Genomic DNA, 24,007 nt, shown 5'->3' on the forward strand with positions numbered 1-24,007 from the left:
ATGAAAACTAGTACTGTTTTGGATACCTAAGAAAAACATAGTTAAAAACATGTTTTACAGATTTGTCAAAAAAAAAAACCAAATAAAAAAAGTGATGCTTGCTAAAGTCAAATGCTTTTTGATGTTGTTTTTGTCACTGTAACTTCGCTCATGTAAAGTGTGCCTGGCATATTTAATAAAATAGCTTTCCTTGGACAAATTCAAGCAGCAGAAACAGGCAAGCTGCCAGATTTTATTAAGCTTGAAGTTGTTTGGATACAGAGGCAGGAAGAGCCCTCACATCCTCTCAAATTTAATTTGTTTGGCTCAGTCAAGACGGTAAGATTGCTTGTAAAGACGATAAAATAAGTGGAAGAACTTTTATGCATGTTTTTGATGACAGCTAGCTTACTCGTGATGTGTTTGGGTTGATTTGGTGATAAAGTAAAGGAAAATTGAAAACAGCTCTAATTTGCCACACAATTTAGCAGGCCACTTTGGGGAAAAAAAGAGTAAAATCTTTCAATTGCCTTTCTACTATCCTTCACCAAATTTTTCTTTAGCTTTACTAGTAGATAATGAAATTCTTGAATTGGGCTAACCTGGGAGTTGCCACATATAATCAAAGTCAAACATGCTGAACAGATGGTATTTGAAATCTTAAAGTGCTAGATCAATAAAGATGTGAATCTGCTATTAAATAGAACGTATGCTCCTTTCAGCTCAAAGTCCTCTAAGAGAGTGAGATAGATTATAATTACAGGTAGCCGTCTCAAAAGATGCAGAAACTCAGCTAAACCCAATTACACTGCACAAAGCTTCTGCTCTGTGTTTTTGACACGTAAAAAAAACTGAAAAAACATGATTCAAAGTCTCTGTTACCAAGAAATATGTCTTTTCTGCTCCACAGCAGAACAGATTTTAAATTAACTGGCTTAGAAACAACTGCAGAATCGTCTAGTGGCAAGAAAACTTTCCTGGTCACTAATTCTGAGTCATTCTTGATCATCAGTGCCAGATGTTGGCCTAGTAAGCCAGAAGAAGCTGGGGATTGCTGTTGCTCAATAGTTCAATAAGAATGTCTGCCAGTCTGTTGGTCAAGAGTACAAATCTGATCCAACCAAACAGTCTGTCTTTGGGCCAAACACCTTGTGCCAACTGGTAAGTTTATTTATCTGCACCAGAAAGATATAAAACCCGACTCACACCCCACTATCACTGGCAGCTGGTGTGTTGCAATGACATTCACTCAGGTTTTTGCAACCTCTCGTAATGAAATGTCCTCCTCCAACAAAGAGGCGGATGGAACAGCTTAGTGTTAAAAACCAAACGTTTTGTGGCGGTTCATCTCTGACTGCATGAAAACAACTTTTGGGGAAGAAAAATTGACCTATATTTTCCTCAGCCAAGTCCACGTTAAAGTCTTCCCCAATCCCAACTCTCTTTCCCCTTTACCCTGGATTATCAGTCCCTTCACCAGAACATTTTTGCCAACTCCTCATTCGGGATCACACATCTTAGAGATTCTAGTAGGTTTAATACAGGAACTAAAACACATGGCTCAAACACAAAAGAACACCTTAAATAATAAGAAAAAACGAGATAACTCAAAGCAGCTGTGTGACCATCTCCACGAAAACCCTGGGCAGAGACTCAAGGAAGAGTCACAGCAGATTTACACAGTAGAAAGCAAAAGAAAACCCCCAAAACTAAAAAAAGAAGAGGCAAACCATAACAATTTTCGATGTTATTTTTCTAAAGATATTGGAAAATATGCTTAATCTGCTTAGTTTTTTCAATAGTTTTTTAAAAATCTAATAAGAACATTGCAAAATAATGTTTTTATTTTTAAAGGATTAGTTGTATAATGACACTGCTACTGCTTCAAAAGGGCAGAGCATTCAAAGTTAGTTTTCAGCTATTTATTTTTTCATTTCAACTTTTTGAAGCTTTGCAATATAAGAGCCACATTATGCAACTCTCCTATTTATGAAACACTGCTGAAGTACACAGCAATTACCAACTGTTGTATTGCCTGTGACAATAGCCCAGGGGGAGCAGCAGTACATCCAGATCAAACATTGGTGCTAAATTAAAGGGCGGGTTATCAGTCTGGGCAGGAGTGTTTGATGTGCACAGATGAGATGCATTATTATGGTAACTAAGTCCCTCCTTATCAAGCTATTTCTACAGGGTTCTGTGGCTGAGTGGTCTCACTGTGTTGAACCTTTGGTCAAACAAGTGCAGTTACATGCACACCAACACACACACCCACTCTGTGTTGGCAGGGAACATACATGCATGGTCTGTTGGTCTCTTACACTCCACTCCAAAGAGCCACCTGCCCCCCAAATGTCATTCAGTCCCTGCTTTTATTTGTTTCTGATCCTTGGTGAACAGTGTGAAATGTCACAGTTTTCCTCGGAGGATAAAAAAGAAATATGGATTGATTCCCAATTAGTATAAAAACAAAATGCCACTTCTTCTTTCTGAGCGTGTGATTGCTTGTGTGATAATGTTTTCAAAGGATGGATAGCCAATATTAAAGGACATATAAAGCAACACTTGCTTATGGGTTTTTATCCTCATAATAAAGTCTATAATTTCATTCGACTAAAATTTGTTGCAGCTGGGGTCCTCTGTTAATTATTAATATAATAACTATTAATATAATAGAAATCCTCATATTTTCAAACACTGCAAAATAATAACACAAGAAAGATGTTCTTAAAGTTGATTTCTGATACTGGCAACATTGGTATCTATGGTAGTTTTCTCCAACATAAACATTAATTAAAGAAGATAATAATTATGACTGAAGCATCTGTCATTTGTTCCATGTGAGGGTTTTTAGAAAAAGTATCATTATGTACAGATCATGTGTGTGGAATATGGGCCGGGATCTCAAGGTCAAAGTAAAAACACTGAGAGCAAAGACCAGGGGGGTATTCCAGGAAGCAGGTTATGCTAGCTCCCATGGTAAGTTTGAGGCTAAGGAAGTTGATAACCTCAGTTTTCGGTTCCAGAAATGGAGGTATGTTTCAGGGTACGTCAAGTTGCCATAGCAACTCATGCTCTGAACATAACCTGGTCAGGAGCAGGTTTAGTTGAAGGTTAGTTTGTTTACAGAGAGGTGAAGCAGCATGGCGTGTCCATTTGAAGATGATTTAGTGGATGAAGAAGCTCAGATAATACTTTTTCCACCGTGAGAGGGTGATAAGACCACATATGGATGTTGGAAAATTCAACTTTTTTACTTTGATCTAACTTAGTTATTTGCTTCAGTTAAGATAAATTATTTTTTTGTTAAGTCAGTTTAAAAATAGCACGTAGTTATCAGACAGTTATTTTACTTTCATTCAAATTAATTCAATTAAGTAGGTGTAACTTTGGTGCTGCTGTTAGATCGGCACCGCAAGGGATTGTGGGATACCATTTCCTATGCCAGTCTGGACGGATTTTGATTTAAGTGTGGGTTTTTGACCAAATTTTTTTAGTTGTTTAGCTCTTTTACTGTGTTTTGCCATGTTTTGCTGAGTTATTTTGTCCTACTGTGCTTATGTCTCTGCACCATGAGTGAGAGTGAAGGAGAGGATGATGAGTTTATATAGCACCCCTACCGATTATGAGTATAATGACAAAGACGGAGAATTCTTTAATGAATTTGAGCGCAATGTGCATTTTTTCCTCGTCCTTTTTATTGTTGTAAAAATGAGCATATCTGCCGGCTCATAATTAGACATATGAGAGATCAAGAAATATAATTAATTAAGATGGAAAAAATATTAATTGAATTGGAGTAATATGACATTTAGTTTGATAAATACATAAATTTGAGTTGTATAAACAATTATTGAGTTTTATAGACGTAAGAAATTAGGTTGATTAAATTTAACTCAATTGTTTGTTACCAATAGAAGTATTTCATTTAAGGTGGCAAAATTAGATAAGTTATATATATGTATGCGTCACAAGGAAAATGGAAATAAGATCAGAAACTTGTGCGTTTACTTTGTTCTTTTACTACAAGCAGAAACTCTTTCTTTTGACGATGCAGCTGTGTTACTTTTTTGATGGACGTATAATCTTCATACGCCGTCATTAAAATCTCAGACTCCGTCTCACTAAAGTATTGGGCTCTCTTTGGTTCTCCACGCGTTTCCATGGTGACTCCGGAAATCGGCGATCTATTGAGAATGTCTTTATGTACCTTCCGTGCACGAGCATTAACCCAGGGTTACCAAGTCGAGCGTAATTATGCCAACTCATATCTTCTGGAACCGACATACCCAGAGTAAGCGAGTTCAGGCGGATTTCAGCCAGAGTTCAGGCTTAAAGTCAGGCTAGTTTAAACATGCTTCCTGGAATACCCCCCAGGACCTCCAGATACAAGTCAACAGGAAAACTGTGTATAAGTATCTGTACAGTGTCATGGGTGTTTTGAAAGTTGCTTTTAAATATAATGTATTATGAATATAACCAACCAGAGAATTGAGTGGTGGATAAAGAACAAAGGAAAGCTGTTGTGATGGATGTCGAAATACCAACTAATAGCAACATCAGGAAGAAGGAATATGAGAAAGTAGTGAAATGAAGGAAGGCTTGGAAAATAAGGAAGACAGTGGTGCCAGTGGTAATCAGAGTACTTGGGTTAATAACCCCCAAACCGGAGGAGTGGCTATAGCACATTCCTGGAAAGGCCTCAGACATCTTAGTCCTGAAAAGTGCAGTGTCAGGAACTGTAAGGCCTTGTTACCGCTGGGCAGTACGGTTTAGAATGCTCCAGGCAATTTAGGTGAGTGTTTTCACTCAAAGCTGGACTGTCACGGTGCTTGGGTGTGTGTGTGTGTGTGTGGGGGGGGGGGGGGGGGGGGGGGGGGTTTAACACAAGAATGGAGGTCATCCAGCAGCTCACCTTTTCTGCTTGGCTTATGGTACTTGGTATATACAAGTCATTAAATGTTGTTAGAGACAAAATTGCAGGGGGCAAAGAGGAAATCAACTACTTTCTTGGAGCTTTCTTTGACCTTTAGCCAATCAACTGGTTTCAACAGTAGCTGGATCAACCAACGGGCCCAAATGTGTTACGGTTTTATCGGGCTTAATGGGTACATTTGAGCAGGACCGTACCGCTGGAAATTAAGCTTTAAGGTACTGCACAGGAGCCTCAAGTTCCCAGGCCTCTGGTAGAGAACCTGAGCAACAACTCAAGTCAAGGGTACTACAAAGAGACATTTTGCATGTATCATATAAAAACTAAAAAAAGGGGCAGCAGTTCAAATGGTTCAACGGTTAAAACTTCATATAGGCCTAAAGTTTTCTTTTTTAATAGTTTGTTCTGTTTTTCTTTCCTCATTTGGTGGTATCGGCTTACCTGTTTTTTTTTTTGTTCCAGACTTTGGAACAATGTTCTTCATCTATATTTCCAGGCGGACACCCCAATAAACAAATCCCTCATCATTACTCCCTGACACGGGCACCCCCATTTTGAAAGCAGTCGACAGGGATTGGTCTGAGAAGCAAAAACTTTTTACAGCTACTGTTCCACTCATCCATGCACACACATTCACACACTGATGGCAGCTCAATGTATAATAATGACTTAAGCACTGCACTGAGCCTCACTTAGTGTGAAGTATTGTCTGTGCTACTCTGCCTGCATTACCGAGTGTTGTATCCTGACTGACCTTCTGATTTCCTGACCCTGTTTTGTCTCTGACTCTGTTTGCCTGCCACCTGCCCCAAATCTCGCCTGGATCCTTACCACTCCTGTTTCTTCCCTGATGCTCCAATGCTCATTATTGACACCTGCTTGCCTTACCCTGATTTTGATTTGTGAACTTTTAGCTGTGCTAATAAAACCTGCAGCAAATGGAACCAGCCACCTGCCCATTTTGTGACAATGTGAACTCAGGGAACATGAAACAATCTAAACATTGGTAATGTTTAAGAGGGAGAGTTAAGAAAAACATTTGAATTAATACAAGCATGTACAGCTGCTCTTAAAGCACAATAGTGCAATGCTGCTGTTTGATAGTATAATGTTAATTCCAAGAAATGACCAGAAACAAAAATGTCATTAAAATGTTCAGTACTTGCCTTCTTACCGTAGTTAGAGTGCAGTTAAAGAATCAGTCTCTGAAGCTGTGTTCTTTCTTGAAGCAGTTTGCAGGCTGCGTTCTCCCATGAGTTGAAAGATTCTCATCAGTCAATAATATAAAAGCTGATCCGTAAAGCTTCAGACAAAGTCGGAGGAAATCTACTAAATGTCTCCAAACACTCCTGTGGATTTTCTTATTTCCTAACATGAGTGGGAAAGTTTTGGCCTTTTTTTAAGTCAGAAAAATAAGGAAATAATGAAGTGTGAGGAGTTTGGTGACTCATCAAACTAATCAGAGAAAGAGTATTGGAAACTACTGAATAAGACTTTTTTTTGGCTCCCAGTGGCACAAAAGTAAGGCAGCTGTGACTGTTGAGTGTTTGTGAGAACTGGACAACCCCCCCCCCCCCCCCCTCCCCCGGCCTTCCAAATAGAAAGCACCTGTTGGTTCCCAGAAGCCAAAACTCCCAAATACTTCTATTGACAAATAAATCGCAATTCATCAGTTATTGTATTTGTATAATTCTCCTTCTGCTACCATTTTTTAAAATACGCATTGCTAATAAACGTTTTTCTGTAGTGCAAATTATTCAAATTATAAACTGGCCAATCAGACACCTCAATAATAATTGACATGGCCCCGAAACATTTGATTGACAGATTCTCCATAGCCTGGTTTCCAGGTAGGGGTGTGGAATTCCAACAAGCTCACTCCTGATTAGCAAAAGTGACTACTGTGCAAATGCTGACTTAAACCAAATCAAAGCAATCACTGCTTGCGATTTCTGGTTCAGACATGGTGACATATGTATCACCAGAAAAATGGCGACTGAATTGACTTGAATTGATCTGGTTAGAGCAGGAAGGAAGCTTTTTTCTATGGGTGACGTCACACTCACTCCGTCCAGTTTTCATATTGTCAGTGGTTGTCAATACTCACAAAATAAAATCAACAACCAACGTTTTAGAATAGTATGGAAATGTATTAAACTACCATGAATTTTTCAAAGCACCAGACAGTCTACAAGTGAAAAACACCCTTTAAATTTTTGGAGGACTGTAAAGTGACTGTGTCTCCTTCTGCTTAGCCGGTGTCAGCCAGCCGTCATGGTCATTCTGACTTTATCTTAACCGTTTTCAAAGGGTATGGATGTTTTTGACCATCACAATGAACTGACCTGATACAAAAGCTGACCTCTTGCTTGGAAACGGGCATCTTGATGTAGTTTTATTGTGAGAACAACAGCCATGTTTCATCTATGCAGCTGATGCCAATCTTTATGTAAAATCAGTTCAAAGAAGTCCAAACCAAATGAAATTGGATTAATCCAATTATGTTTAGTCTAATAAGTCACCAGACCTTATGTTTAGTCTAATAAGTCACCAGACCAACATTCTAAAGAAAGAAGATGAATGAATAGTTTATGGGTAAAAAACAAACATTTTAAGCATATTAAAATCATTTATTGTGCTCCAGAAGAGTAAGACTATTTAACCAGAAAGAAAGACAAGTGACAAAAAAACTACGATACAAATGCCAGACCTGCTCACATTGTTCCTGCTATTTCACGTGGCAATCTTAAACAAATCCATCTGTAGTTTTAGACTGATTGCAATAAAGAAAAAAAAAAAAAAACTTCTTAAGATGAATCTGAGGTCTCATAGTTGGTATTTCTGCAGTGATTTGAGGTCAGAAAATGGCACATTGCGTTACATTCATTTGCAGCGCTTGTCCTTCCCATGCACGTCATCGTGGGCCGACTGTGGAGTTCAGTCAGGATGGAGGGGGCATGTGGTCGTTCCCAAAATTTCAACTCATTCCAATCCTGATGAGCGGCACCCTGATGCTACTGATGCTGGGATCCAAGGAAATGCTACCTGTGGAATCCCCCCTTATGACTGATGGAAACGCATCCAGCCGTAAATCTGCCATTTGTGTGTGAACACTGTTGAAAATGAGTGCAAAAGCAAAAACCAAAAGATTCAGATTCAAGTCTTTTTCAGGACAAGCTGGATGGTGTTTGACACATAAATAACCAGAAGAAAGAAAAAAGAAAAGAAAAAATAGGCACATTGCAGAACTAAACATCAATGTTTACAAGCCTCATTTCTGAAGAGCAAAAAACAGCAAAGAAACCACAGATTTCTAAATAAAGGCAGAAAATAATGACATTTGCACATATTTGTTGAGAAATTTACAATTATGGAATGCTGTCATTTTTGTTTGCAGACACCCAACCAAACCGACATGGAAGCAAACTCATCCAACTAGTGTCCTCATCATGAGCTGAAGAAAACAGAATGTTCATGTCATGAGCAAGATAAGTTCAGTCATGAACCGCGCAAGGGGGAGTAATTAGAAATAACTGCAGGGAAAAGGTTTATGTCATAGTTTTTATAGTATGCTGAGCTCAAACAAAAACACTTCCTCCTCCTCGGCTAAAAGTCATAGCGTTCCCTGTAAAATAGCCACAGCATATAAACAGCCATAAAATTTCAGCTTCTTTTCATATTTTATTTGCTCGTTGAGCCATCTTGTCAGCATTTATTGTTATTAGCTCCGTGTTTTAAAAGCCCAACATTTCCTCTAAAAGAAAGCATGTGCGTGACTTGAGATGTTAAAAGGAATTCCACAGGCCAACTTTTAATCAAAACTTTGCTGTCCCATGATGTTTAACCGTAAAACCCTAGCAAAAAGTAGTCTATTTAAGTGTACTACAAGTATACTTAGTTGAGGCTTAAAGTGAGGCATTATACTTGAATTGTAATTTTTATATACTACTTAAATGTAACTTAAAATTTTCCAATTTAGTCTGAAGAAGTATTCTGTTAGTATACTTCCTACACTACACCTACATGGTCTATACTACCCGCCATACTTGTACTCAAGTATACTTAAAAATACTTAAAGAGTACTACTTTTTGCTAAGGGAGATGTTGAAATTCCTCGAAACATTATGATTAAATTTATTGACTACATATTCTAAACCATGGTTTTAATAACAATGGCGAAGGAATTTACCTTTTTGCACATATATGTACTTTTTTTTGTAACACACCAACCAACTGGGAGATACCATCAGTCAAATAATCCCTTACAAATCTGAAATTGAATTGATAACTTTGCTAAATACAATTATCATGCCATCTAAAACTAGGATTCACGTTTGGCGTGATCATGAATAGAACGAAAAATTGGGGAAAATCTTTTTCAAAATAAGTTTTCGTATCACTTTTCCTTTTTTATGCCGTCCATCTTGTAAACCACAGCTTTTATTTTGTTTTGAGGAGCGTCAACCTGAGAAAGTAACAAAACACAGCCCTATCCTGTTGTTTGGGGTTACAATAGTTAAAAAAAAACTGTCTAGGTGGTTCAAACTCAGAGGGTAACACCAAAGATCCATCAGATAAGACAAGAATTATCGACTTTCCTCGACAGCATCCCAGTTCTGTTTAAAAGGGCTTTGGTGACTCTATTTTTAGGAGGGTTGATGAAGTCAGTGCACTGTAATCCTTCTGTGTTATTCATAGTTTAAGTCATAATACATAGATCTTAGCTATTTATGTTTTTCTGTGGAAGTTTCTTATAAGGATTTATGCCACTGATCCTGGGTCCAGTGTTATACGGATGTGAATGGATGGATATTCACCGTTGGGCACATCTTTGATGCAGGCATTTCTTCAAACATAGTAAAACATGAACTCCTCACTACCATGTTTGTCATTGTCATGAGATAAAAAAGCACCATAAAAACTGGAAACTAACAGTGATGAGGAGACAGAAGATAGACAGTGTTGACATTGAGACAGTAAGTTACTCACAATCAGTCAAAGAAACTGCTACCCCAACATCACTGCTGCACAACAGAGATGACAAAGTCAGATAAATAAGCTTCATGTCTTTGCACTTAGGAACTACACTTTGTTGCCAGGATGGACAAAAAACTTGATGTCGGGGGGACATAAAAAAAGGTAAATGAAACAAAAAAGGAATAGTTTAGACATCAGATGGTATCTATCGGAGCTGGTCTCTTCAAGGTTTCTGTTCACATGGTGATTATTGTTGTTACTCTAAAAATGACACTTGGGAATTCAGGACAAACAAGGAATCAAACAATTCCACATAGTTTCAGTCTTCAAACTTAACACGGCTGCTGATGAAGGTTAAACTCTTTTTATGCAATTCACAATTTGAGTTTACCTTGAATAAAGATGAATCAGAACAGCAATTATGTCACGCTAATTCTTCAACAGGAAGCTGACCAGGTGGATAATAAAAATGAACTTTAGATAACATTGTAATGGAATGCACTGTCATGTGTAGTGTCTTGGACTGGGATTTGTTTACATGTTGCTAACAAGGTTGGGAGTTGCGTAGTCACGGTAATATTTCTTTTGGTAGTATTAGCCCATTTTTTAAATGTTGCAAACAAGGTTGGGAGTTACACGTGTTGTAAATATGTAAATGGATTAAGGCTTCTAACATGACCAATGTGTAGAGTGTTACAAATTAGTTCTAGAGTTACTGTGAATCCAGTTAAGAAAGTTTGATTAACTTGCTCATCTCTTGCTGCGTTTCCATTACACATACACCAAAATTCTAGAAGTGTAAAAAAACACAATTTCTGAATTACACTGTTTTGATTAAAACATAAATACAAATAAACACAAACCAACTCACATGTAAAGTAAATTCAAAAACATGGCAATGGATATGAACAATACTTTGATTTACAGCAAATACATTCGAATGTCTGCCATGGCACTAGCGCCAGTCATCATCTATCAAAGGAGACGTCAGTGTCTGATTCAGGCCATGGAGCAGCAAGCTCCTTACACGTGGGAACGGCTACGGATGAAGCGATTTAGGTGATTTTACAGAGGATCTACGGATCCAACAATAGCGCATGACATGCTCAACTTTTGATGAGCCGTGTGATGCTGTGGGACTTCATGTTGTGCCCGCTGTGCGGTGTCCATGGCAGATGGTTCCTACCAAGAAACGCATTGCCGTTGCTATCTACAAACTGGCTTTCTGTGGTCACGTGATTCATTTAATTCGAAAACAAGTGTTTCCATTGCAAGTTTGCAAAATATATCAAATTTGGTACACCTCAAAAACCACCAAATGTGACTTTTTTCGAAAGTATCGTGTTTCCATTAGGCGAATATATCACAATTTCAATATGCGCAATTTCATGGTCAATGAAAACGCAGCCACTGACTCTTTATCTCGCTTGATGCAGCTTGTAGTTTGATGCTCCTTATATATGACAAAAATTCAAAAATGGACCATTTAGTCAGCCTGATGATGGGGTGTGCCCTTTAGTGCCAAAAATACAGTAAAGCTACAGGATAATATTGCTGGAAAAAAGGAGTAATCATTTTCCAAGCCAGACAGAGAGTGGATCAAAGCTGTGCATAATGACACACATCAAGCAGATTGTGCCATGGCTCCATACAGTGCCTCAGGTGTCCCTATTCTAATTTATAGATGTTTAGATGATTTAATAAAAGTACTGCAGCACACACATTTGAGGACTGATTCTTGGAAACCCTTCTCTTGGAAGTCATTGATGTTGTTTTTCTATCAGCATTTTATCAAACATTGCTAATATAAGAAGTCTCTGAGAGCCTCACCAAAGGTATTTCCCCTTGGTCAACAGGTTTTTTTCTTTCCTTTTGAAAACTGAAATAACGTAAACCATAAAGCGTGCAGCAGAATGAAAAACAACTCTAGCTGCTTTTGCTGAGTTCTAATTCCGCTGCTTCCATCCTCTGCTCAAAATGTAAGATATCTTTGAAGCAACAGCCTTTTCTTTTGAGAAAGTACGCCAGCATTAACTTTCTTAACAACTTCTACGAGATTTAGATGACCGAAGGTCACAGACAAACTTCTCTTCGTAGCTCAGTTTCAGGCTGCTTTTACACATAAAGCTAAAGCTCTGTTGAATGCATTTGCTGACTTTCATAAGCCCTGACTTCTGTGTCAACTTCTCCTTTTGTCTGTTCAGTTTAAAGCCTCAGGATGTCAGCGCGCGCTCTTATGTGTGGGAAAACGGGGTTGTTTGTACATCGTCAAAACTCCGGCTAAATCTTGTTAGCAACTGCCAGAATGTGTTAAACTCACTACACTTTTGAGCTATTTCCCTTTACAATTTCAAATATGTCAGGAGCTGACCAGCAATTCTGTCACTTCCCTTATGTTATCAGTTGCTCGAGTTTTCAGCCGTCATCAATCAAGCAACTGGAAGCATGGCATCTTATTAATAAGGATTCGTCCTCAGCTGTCAGATACTTAGCATTGCCCTGCAGACGCCTGACTATTTACCCATCAGCGCAATTATATGTTTAATTCAGCTGACGGCTCGTGGTCGTCCTGCTCTCCTCCCTGGAGAGCGCCGCTCGCTGCTGTTAATGTACTGACCTACTCCATGACATGCTTTTAGGAATAGATGTGCCCTTTTCATCCGGGTCTTTATTGATTCTCTCTCATCAAAACAAGTAAAGAAAAAAATTATGGCAAATAAAATGTATGAAGATGTTTTATGCGAAAATGTTGTAATGCACTGCCATTTTTCAGAACCTTTTCTTTTTTTCCCTCATATTAAAATGCACCGAATAGAGAAGAGAATATTAAAAATTGGACAATTGCTGAAACAGACTTATTGCAATCTCTATTGAATTTCTGAATTGAAAAAAAAATCTGACCAATCATATAACCTCCAGATTTATTCAGATAATTTTAAGATTTACTTGAAATCCTTAACTTTATTTATCCTTAACTTAATTTTTTTTCTAATTTAAAGAATTATCATATGTTTCCATTTTTTCCTAATTTGTTTCCATACATTTTTTCCTCAACAATCCTCCATTTTGTTTTGGAGACCTTACCTTTTTTAATTTTGACATAAAATTTAAATAAAATGTAATGATAGCTATCTAAAATCCTCTAATCCAGGGTGGAGAGGCTTTTTTTTTCTTATCATTCAAACCAGCAGCTCTCTTGAACATGGGAAACATCACCAGTGATTTAAAGTTTAGAAAGAAACACAGCGTTTTTCTTTCATGCAAAGGAAGCAGGTAAAAAACAGCCTTACAAGGTCCTTTTAAAATAATATGCAGCCTGCTGATGAAAAGGTTTCTGTCCACATAAAACATGGTGGACTTTAGTGTGGTGGTGAATCCAGTGCTGACATAAAGTAAAGTTGTAAAGACATTAAGATAGCATCATTTCTTTCTACACCTCTTAGTAATTACGTGAGATTTCCTCGGCTACTTTTACGCTACAGCAGTCTGTTAAATGTAAATACTGCATCCCTCATGCTACGTTCACACCAGGGCTCAAGAGCGTACTGATGCAAGACGCGATCGCTTTTAGCATACACTGTGGACTGTTGCTGTCCGATACTAGCGCATGTCCGCCACATAAGGCTTGGAGCAAAATGTCAAAGCGGTAAAAATCTTATGAATGTTGTTACAGGCTTTTTCTTTTTCAGCTCTATTCTGGAATTCTGGTCGGGGACGAACCGCAATTATTCATTTCTCATCCAACTTGATCACAACATCCGACTCGTTTCTCTAACTGTTTACGAATTATCCTAAAGAATGCTGCAGGTCCTTCCTCATGCCAGTTTTTATTATATTAGACAAAAAAGTCTAAAATACTGTCGGAAAATTTGAAAAGAAGTGCAATTATGCGGGAACCTCCCAAATGGATAAATAAAGTTGTCTATCTATCTATCTATTAGATCATGCATGAATCACCAAATTATCATTCCAAATGTTGACATTCCCCTGACTAAAGAATCAATTACCCAAAGTCGACCTCTTGGCACAGGCGTTGACCTGACATTTTTAATAAGATGGACGGCCAGCACAGACCATTTTGAAATCATAATGTCAAATGTCCTGTACCTGACCGTGTACCTCGTCTCAGGCTTGCCTCTGTTCCTGCTCCTACACCTGGCTGTGGATCCTGTCTCCGGCTCGTTTCGCGCCCCCAGCCATCCCCCAACTTCATCTGGATGAAGATAATTTGCTGGACTTTAAATATGTAGTTGTAGAGTTAGATAAGCTTATTCTTCTCTAAGAGTTCTGGTAAATCGCCTGTCCGTCCTGGGGGAGGATCCCTCCTTCACGTGGGCACACCTGAAGTCTATTCGTTTTTTCCGGATTCCGTTTATTTATTAGGAGTTTTTCCTTACCGCGAAGGAGGGTCTAAGGGAAGGGATGACAATTTAGTTTAGTCTGTTTAGTTTGTCTGTCTGTTTAGTCTGTTTAGTTAAAGTTTAAGTATTATCCTATTGAATTCTATGTATTTACGATCCTTTTGATTGTATGTTTACCTTACAATTACCGGCACGAAGCCCACTGAGACGGCTGTTGTTGTGAATTTGAGCTATATAAATAAAATTGAATTGAATTAATCCATAATCAATTTTGATTTTCATTAAAAAGGACACCATCCATAGGTCACTATCAAATCTGTCCCTAATTGGTCAAAATTCGACTGGTTTAACTTGGAACACACATTCAATAGACACACGTGTTATGTTCATAGAGCCCAAAGACAGTTGTAGAGGCTACACGTAAAAGGGAGTGTTTTGAACGTGAAATCCAAAAATCTGCAAATAGGTGCATTTACATACTCTTACAAAGACTTTTTATTGAAAGATAATTGCTTGAACGCCCGTTGCCGAGGGCATTGTGAACATAGCTTCATACCGTAGATGTCACTGGCGACGCGAAAAGAATTCAAACTCTTCAAAGTAGTATCACTCTTTAGTCGTTTACGCAATTCTCAAAGTTCCAATGGCCGTGTATTTTGGACGTAGAGCCCGAAAACAGAATTAAAAATTCTGCACAGCAGTGTGAACGTAGCATTACATGCACAAGACATTGTAGAGACAGAAGAAGACTGTAAGTATAATTTAAAGGCCTGTAAGAGGGTCACATGTGAAACGTTATCTTTTTCCCTCCTCTTACCGTGCAGTTTTACAAGTTCTCATATAGGTAACTCAACAACCTTCAGAGACATCACAACAGTGAAAGCAATCTTCTAGTCTGAATGCAGCCTCTGCTGCAGTTGTTGTTCACATGGTTCTGACCCCAACACACATTATGCATGACTGCTTTCTTTAATGGGATCTTTTTTTTTTTTTTTCTGTATGGAAAGTGTTTTTATTCCACTTCTCTCAGTATTCACTGCCTTCCCATACTACATTTTCTTTCAAGAATCCTCATGAAGGGATTTTGAGCATGGCATTACACAAACAAGATCGAGCTGCTTTCTACAAAAGTCTCGTCCATGTGGAGCAAAACATGTGGATTTTGAAATAAGAAATATTTTGAATAGATTTTAAAATGCTAAGAAAGGCATGGCTTAATTAATTTGCGTGTTTCCCTGAGAGATTTTCTATTCATTCTGAACTCAGAAAATTAGCACGGGAGCTCAAAAGCTTTTGAAACATGAGGCTGTACCAAAAGACCTGTGGGATGGATGTTCAGGACTTTAAATTTTAATTTCTACGTTGTTAACCTTTTTTTTACACCCAGGGATAAACAAAATAAGTCCTTTGCCTGATAGGCTGATCTTTAAAATAAACTAGATCTTTTTTTTTTCTTTTCTGTTCTGGGAATTAACGGTACCTCTCATCTTTCGTCAATCACTAAACCAAAATAAGAGTTTTTGACTGTTTTGAAGGATAATATCTAAGCTTTTAAGTCCTAATTTCCAAATTTGACTTGAATCTTTTATCATTAGTTCCTGTTTTGTGTTGGTTAGCATCAGGAGGTTGTTGGAGCCTATCCCAGCTGTCTGTGGGTAATTGTAGGGAGGTTGTTAGTCCATCACAGAACCACACACGTACAGACAAACAACAATAAAAAGTATGGAATCTCCAATGATATAAATGCATGAGATCTCCATCCAGACAGGACCCTGCAGGGGAACTCACTGTTTTGACGCAACAGTGCTAACCACCACCACCTCAGCAGCCCTCAACCTGAACTGTATTACAAAAAAAACAACAAAAAAAATAACAACAAGCACTCTGACAGACAGAATCTGATCCCTCCATCCATCTTGTGCTCCACAGTGTTATGTGGGATAAAAACAGCGTGCACTCATCATTTTGAGTGACTGCAAAGTGTTTGTGAGGAAGTCAAAAAGGGATGGTATTCTCACTGCACACACCTTTTAGAAGAAGGAAAACAGTTTACCTAGCAGCAGCTCGCCTTTAGCATACAGAGTTCTCTACATCTGAGCTTTAAAACCCTGTCAACTATAGTACTCCAGTCTTCTCGCGTTTTGAAATTCACTGCTTCACCCCTGCAGCGACTCAAACTTCCCGAGCAGCTGGATTTGACTGCTGCCTCCGCTGCCTGATGACTCATGTGTACTCGGTGACGAATGTTGTTAAGTGCTTGGGCTTCACTGACCTAAAGATGTAAGCAGGCTGAAGGCAGTCCACAGTGCAAATGTTAAGGGAGTCGTTTTGTGAAACAGCCTAAGCTGTCGGCTCGTAATGAAAGAGGAGACAGATGAGAGTCCCTGGTAAGAAAAGCAATAGCTCTTCAACAGCTAACTAGAAAAGACCCTTTTGCCCTTTGACCTCCCTCCCATTTATATACAGAAATGGCAAAATGTAAAACTCAATTAAAGCTTTTAGCCTTTAATCTTCCCCCAGTTCTTTTGTTTTTGAGTTGTGTAGAGGCAGGTAAACAGTAACTCTCTCCAAGACTAAGGGACAGTTAACCAGAACAACAACAGAAACTGTTTTTGCACAAAACGTTTTTGTGTGGGAAGAATAACTTTTTCACATTGGATCTTCATAGAATATCAAATAGATGGAAATATCAATATTCAAGTGCCATTTTTGTAACATAATCTGACAAAGAAAGGACTACTTGTATCAAACTCTTATTTGTTGCACTAAAATGCTCTCAGGTCCACCGGTTTGTACCTAAATATAATTGTCCACTTTATTAATAATAGCAATTGGATGTATTCATATAAAAAAACAATAATTTGTCATTTAGAACCCAAAGGGTTTACTTGAGCAGCAGCAGCAGGGTTTACCCAGTTGTCTCTCATGCTGGGCTGCTTTGTGGAACGGTGGTTAGCTATGTTGCTTTGTAGCAAGGAATCCAAGCGGGGGTCTTTCTGTGAGGAGTTCGCATGTGGGTTTTTCTCCTGCAGTCCATAGATTATGTGACTTCCAAAATTGCACCTTGGAAGTGAATATCAGTACATGTAGCTGTCGAAAAAGCTCCAGCAAGCTCATGACTCAACTCAGGATGAAGTGGATCCAGCATAACATCCGAAATCTCTACTGATAACACACCTTGTCATACCTTTTTGTTCAGGTGCGAGCTCCACTGATAGGTTTTTTTCTATAGTAAAAAAAGAAAGAATTGGTGCCTTAATTAAGTCAGAAGTTGAACTAATCAACCGTTTTGGAACCAAAGATTTAAAGACTTTTACAATTCAAAGCAAATCAAATTAAAGTTAGAGTTTGTTCAACTTATTGTTTTAAACATACCTCAGATTAAACTCGAATGGTTCTCCCAGAGTCGGGTCAAGATGTTAAGCCAGCAGTTCTTATTCTAAAGCAACAACTAAAGATAAAAACTGCAAATGTATCTGATAACTTTTAACATATCACAACAAATTCCCTGTTTGCTCTTTTAACGCACCCCTATTCTGGTTCTGCTACTGTAAAGAGGTCTCTATGGAGGGAGTATTGGAGGTTAAGCTGTTAAAAAGGAAATACTGTGTCTGATGTCAAGAGGATTTTTCTGGCTTTATCTAAATGATTAGCTCCCAAATATATGTATCACTCTCTTCTTTTCATCTGAGAAACAACATAGGCTTTTGGATCTGAGATCTACCTTTGCTCTCAGAGAAATCCTGCAGACTGTGGCTTATTCTGGGTGGTAGTAGATGTCTGGCTGCAAAGATCCGCCCTCAGAGGAGAACCATCAAAGCCATTTTAAGATCCGAACACTGCTATTGAAAAGATGACTACAAACTTGAGCAGTTTAAAGAAAAAATCTGTGCCAGACATCAAGAGAGACATTTTAAACATCCGAGTGCTGTTAAGGGAGGAGTAAATTTCACTATAACACCAAATTATAGAGGCACCACCAATCTCCAAGGCATCTATAAAATGCTAAACATGAACAGAGAACAGCTTTCACAACATCATAACCCCAAATCAGCCTGGATCCAACATCTGCAGACAGAGTGCAACATGAAGGCAACCTTAAGGAAAAAAGAAAAAGGTCCACCAATTTCTTCATTGAGATAATTGATTTGCTCCTTCAACAATGTCTTTACAAGCATTTAGTGTTAAAAAAAAAAAGGACGACCTGGGTGTGGAAAGTAGATGTTTTGACAGAAAAACTAGAATGAAGATGAAACATGAATGAAAATTGGTGCTGTATTGTCTGTGCAGTTCCAATTTTAAGCTATATAATAACCTTTTTCATTTTTATTCAGTCACTGGTTTTGGTAAAGGTTGGTGGGGCATTGATCACAATGACAAATATAATTGGTTTTGGTGGTGAGGATTGACGTTTTACTATGTTTGAGCCTTCGTCCTAGACCTGAAAAGTTTCCTCCTGTTGACAAAAAAAAAGAGCTCCCATTCTGTCATAGTAAGTCATCCTAAAAACTCCAAAATAGATTACCTCCAGAATATCTCACACAAAATCAGTGCACATGTGCACATTCTATGATTATTTTCTTTGTTACATTTGGGAGAAGACGATGGCCACTGCAGTGTTTAAGTGTTCACAGAAAACATGATCTTGCTTGCTTAGTGTTAAGCAGCTAACTTGGCCTACATAGGAAAACACAATTTTCTTGGAGGAGTGTCTCACAGAGAATCTGTAAAGCTACGTTCACGCCGGCCATATGCATTTAATCAAATAATTTCACTGAAAGGTTAATGTATTTTTGCGTTTTTGGCTTCCATGTTCAAACCTCTTATGTTTACGCCTTGGTACACAAGTTTTTAAGACCATTTTCACATATGAAACGCTTGTCCAATGATGGTTCATTAAAAGCACGCTCAGCATTTTCTCGAATGCATGTTACATGCCCAGTGTGAAGGTAAAATAAGACTTGTATGAAGAGTTTTCAGCTCAAATACTAAATACTGAATCCTACCTTTGTTTTTGACACTTTAGGAATCTGCAAAAAAAAACAAATAATTTACTTTAAAACAGGATATAAAGATCCCCTATAGTTTTTGGTTTTGGAAATGTGATAAAACGGTTGGGCTATGTCCGAATTCCTTCACTGTAGTACTGTCCAAATCTACAAATCCCAAATTGAATGTTCAAGAAATTTCCCAGAAGTCTCTGCGAGGACCAGTGTGCATCGATGCTTACTAGATTGGCAAACATAGACCACAATGCATTGCGATTGAACAATTTTTGTGCTAAAATAACATATTTAAATATGTTTTTTTTTTATTTTCAAAATCAGAAAACAATGGATTCATAAATAGTCTCTGTAGAACATGATTACAGATCGATTAGATTTTTAGTTTCTGAAATCAGTGAAGTCATATTTGCGTTAAAAAAAAAAGAAGTATTAAGTAGTAAGCATGGTGTCCGAATTGCTTTTGAAATCCAAGGCACCAGGTAGTCCCACACTAAATAGATTTTTAGTAGTTAGGGTTTAGGGCGGGAATTGAGACATAGCCTTGTTCTTTAACAATAAAATAAAAAAAAAGGTTCAAGAAAGACTTTTCTCTCATCACATTTTTGTTTTTGGCCTTCGTAGAAAGTATATTCTGACTTGTAAATACACTCCCAAATGATTAATCTAAGATAAAAGCGAGTCATGGGAATCAGCCCACCATGATAAAGTTGCTCCTTTTAGCCATCTGCTGGGTGTTTCCAGTTTACTTTCAGCTCATGTGATTTATCTGTGGTTGGCTTTTGAAATATTTAGACCTTCGTCATTTAAACCAGCACACACTCTGCACACTTTGGAAATTTGCTCTTGGGCCACATCTTTTACTCACTGTGTCACCCACTGAGCACACCTCCCACTCAGAAACACAAAAAGGGGCCAATGGAATAAAGAGTGAAGGTAATGACTTTGATAAGGTATAGTGCCCCAACAGGTGGAACAGCAAGGAACATAGATCTTAACGGAACATATAATGAGTCTGATACAATGTTATGTGATTTAGCCACTATCAAAAAGTAGTACCAACACAGAGTACAAAACTAGTCCTTATTTGCCCAGCCCACTCAAGCTATATTATGCTATGCAAGAAAGATTTACTGTATTCCCAGCACTAGCCCTTTCCGTTTCCAACTCCAGCCCAGAATTTCCACGACGACGACGGCGTTTCCCGTGGTCTTGCAAGGGCTTGTGTTTTCCTGGAACCCAATCAGGAAACGTGTCTTACTTTTCTCCAATGCAAGGGACAGGGTGAAAATTACTCTTTATAATGACATAATCAGCAGAGCAGCCATCAAGCAGATAAATTGTCATGCGCATCGTGCTAAAATATCCATTTATCCTTTGTTCCCCGGCTCTCTGTTGACGATGAAACTGCCAGAAAGCCAGCTGGTTGATCCTTACTTGCCACTGGTTCTGTCCGACTGGCAGGTATGCAGTATGGACATCCCTCCAAAGAGAAGAGGGCTTAAACAGCCTTGGTGCTTAGTTTACAGATATAGATATGTAAATAAGTTCTATACAATAAAGTCGTTCCTCAAAAATAAATGGTTGGAAAGTATTTGCAATATCTCTTTTTTTTACTCATAGCGGTTCTGTTGTGCATACAGGGTTACTTATTCAGGAGTTTTCAGTCTTTCCTTTGTTCTTCTTGGAACCTGTAACTTTATGTACATGACCTCCTTTATTGACGTTGCCCAGGTTACTTTTTGAAGGCACCAACTTTGCGGCCCACATATCCTGCAGTGCAATCTCCATCTCCATTTTCCTTTGTGTCGTATTCCGCTCTAATTCCAGAAAATCCAGTCAGGAAGTCATCTGTCAAAACATCCTGCCCGTTGCTAAAACAGACATTTTTTTTAATCCCACCTTGCTTTTTCTGCGATATCCGATCCAAAAAAAAAAAAAAGAAAAGATATTAATATTAATCATAAAAAACATCTTCTGCACTGTTTTAGCTTGTGAAAGGCTGTTTTTCTCAAACTGTTTCTGTTTTTTTCTTCTTCTTTTTTTAATTGGTGTCTTTTATTTTTGTACAAAAAACATGGTCCAGTATTATCCTCATGGGAAAAACCATCTTAAACAATTTACTATATTCCCTTCGGTATTAACAAAGTGTAGTAGGATCCCAGTGTAACTTTATAGGTAGCCGGCAACTCCTGGCTGATGGTTCAGCTCCAGACACTTCTGTGTTCGTCGACCTCAAGTTGCCACGGGATCACTGCCATCACCATTTTGGCTCGACCATTAGAGTTCCGCCATCATGGGAAAATCCATGGGGCTATACCCGGGTTGTGGAATGTGAATGAGGGTGCAGATGAGGCAGGGTATTGTTCTGTCCACTGCTCGGAAAGGTGTTAAAAGAGTGGAGTGAGGTAAGTCCTCCCATGGTGCTGGGGATCATGGTTATGGTGTTTGGCGTCATGAGTGGGATGTCGTCTGGCGAACGCCTCATAGCCAAGGTGTAGTCTGGTGGACAGGCAGTCCTCAGCACCACATCATGTGGGTGCAGAGAGTCGCTGACGCCCCTGCAGTCTCGGTCCATATCCGAGTGCTGCTTCATCTGCAAAGACATGATCTCCTCCTCCTGAGTGTGGGCCAGATCGTTTGCGGTGCTCCGCTGGGGACTGCAGCGCCTGTGGACGTCATGTCGTCTTTTGTCCTTTTTATAGTAAAGAGCAGCAAAGGCAAGGATGTTGAGGAAAAGCAGGGAAGCGCCCACAGCAATGGTCACGGACAGCTCGGTGGAGTAGTCCCGCTGGTCTACCAGATGAGGTTGGTTGTGACTGTCCTGGGTCTTGGTGGGGAATGGAGTGGGGTTTGGGCGCTTGGTCACCAGAACTGTGGTCTTTGGTGTGCGGTTGGTTGCTTCTGGTGGAGGAAGCTGCAGATAGAAAGACAACTATCAAAAACATGCATGGTAAAAAGCCTACAGTCTTTTTAAGGAAACAGTCTGTTTCATACCAGTACAATATAACATTTTTAACCCTTGTGCTATCCTAGGCACTTTAACATTAAGGAGTTGGGTCATCTAGACCCACTAGACAGTGCTCTGAACTTTTTTTCTTCAATGATTTGTGATCTTCACTGGTTTCCATGGATTACATGAAATCTTTCCACCTTTATCCACCTTTGTCATGGTAGGGAGAACACATCAAAGTAAGGGTGGGGTCATCTAAGATAGCACAAGGGTTAAGAATGAACCATTTCAACCTTTACTAAAGGTTTAGACGTGTAAAAAATGTGTTCACACTTGATATCATCCCCCCAAACTTTCCAAAAGAGGACAAGAGATGTGGAGAGGAGGAGCAAACCATGCGCAAAAAAACGATCCCATGTTAAACGGTAAAATGGAAAAAAAGATAAAAAAGTTTGAACTGGGTGGATTCCATTTTGGCTCTTAACTAAGCCTTAGGCCAAAATATCGGAAGGCTTAAGATCCATTAATCTATGTCCCAGTAATCTTTCCCTTTGGCAAGTATTTATGTCATCACTGAAAAAAGATGTGGTCACATACCCCTTCCTAAATGAATTACTGCATTCATTAGTCTGCAAAGTTTTAAGAGTTTACACCCGCGTCATAGATGTAAAAATTTTGTCAATCTGAAGCAGCTGGAATGTTGCTTCGCATTTGATAAATCTCACTGCGTGTGGTAAATTGATCTCTTCTTTTTGTGTGTATTCTACCAGAAGCATGCTTACTGCACATTCATCTATGGCAAATGAGCATGTTATGTTGCCAGGTTGAGACAAACAACATATTACAAAAAATATGTGCAACCTTTTGTTGCATTGTCAAGTTTTATACATCGTATAAATATCATATGCATCCACACATAAAGATATGTGTGGATGCATATGAATTGAATTGCATATGAATTGCTTCTGAAGGCTACATTTAAAAGCACCATTTCATGAGCTGTTGTCAGATCGCTGAACATCAGCAGCTCTGATTGGACGATCTGTAAATGTCTCCAGACGGTAGCTGTCCACATGACGCTCCACCGGCCACCAGCTGGGCCATTCTGCACTGCTGGTCATTCACATCCCAGATTGTGAACACACATTATAATCATGTCACTTAACAAATTAACACATTTTTAGACAACATGCCTCCCAAGAAACCCAGCAAGGGCAAAGCCCCAGCACTTAAGAAAACGAAGGTCCAAGAACTGATTACTGAGAACTAAAGGCAGTTTAGTTTAGTTTGTTTAGTTTAGTTTAGCAATCAGCTATTGAATTCTATGACTTTTTGTTCTTTATGATTCATGTTTATTACACCACTACTGGTTTGAAGCCAATTGAGACGACTAGTACTGTAAATATTGGGCTATAAAAATAAAGTTGAATTGAATTAAATTGAATCGAACTGATTAGTTCTAGTTAAATTATGCCTTTCCATATTTTATAAAGACTTTAAAATACCTCACAATATCATGCCATGAGTTCTGAGTCAACAAACAATTTGACAGTGTAATGTCAACTTTCCTTAATCAGGGTCCAGGATCTGATGCAGAGTGACTGCACAGCTCTGTGCAATGTCAGGCTCTATTTCTTTACACTCAGTTTAACACCCACAGAGTCAAACGTATTATTATTTTTTTTTTGTTTCAAATTCATTGAAAAGGTCATAGGGGATACTTTAAGATTGCTGTAGCACTTTTAAAGTATTTTTTTCTCAGGAAAGTGGCTGTTTTTCTACGATATTTTTCAAATAGTGT

General features: G+C 38.6%; 1 protein-coding gene across 6 annotated transcripts in view; it reads right to left on the reverse strand.

The window, feature by feature from the left end:
• Window positions 1–7,521: 7,521 nt before the first annotated feature.
• The window catches only part of nlgn1 (neuroligin 1), a 406,572-nt gene continuing 390,086 nt past the window's right edge, over window positions 7,522–24,007 (reverse strand). For 5 of the 6 annotated variants that reach the window (XM_078945410.1, XM_078945409.1, XM_020701552.3 and 2 more), the window contains one exon: window positions 7,522–22,170. In XM_078945410.1, the coding sequence (XP_078801536.1) occupies window positions 21,568–22,170 (603 nt within the window). In that variant the 3' untranslated portion in view covers window positions 7,522–21,567. The remainder of the gene's footprint in view (window positions 22,171–24,007) is intronic. The other variant, NM_001201506.1, reaches the window with a different exon arrangement.

Source organism: Oryzias latipes, chromosome 4, assembly GCF_053564925.1.
Source record: "Oryzias latipes strain Hd-rR chromosome 4, Olatipes_Hd-rR_3.1".
Classification (NCBI taxonomy): Eukaryota; Metazoa; Chordata; class Actinopteri; order Beloniformes; family Adrianichthyidae; genus Oryzias; species Oryzias latipes.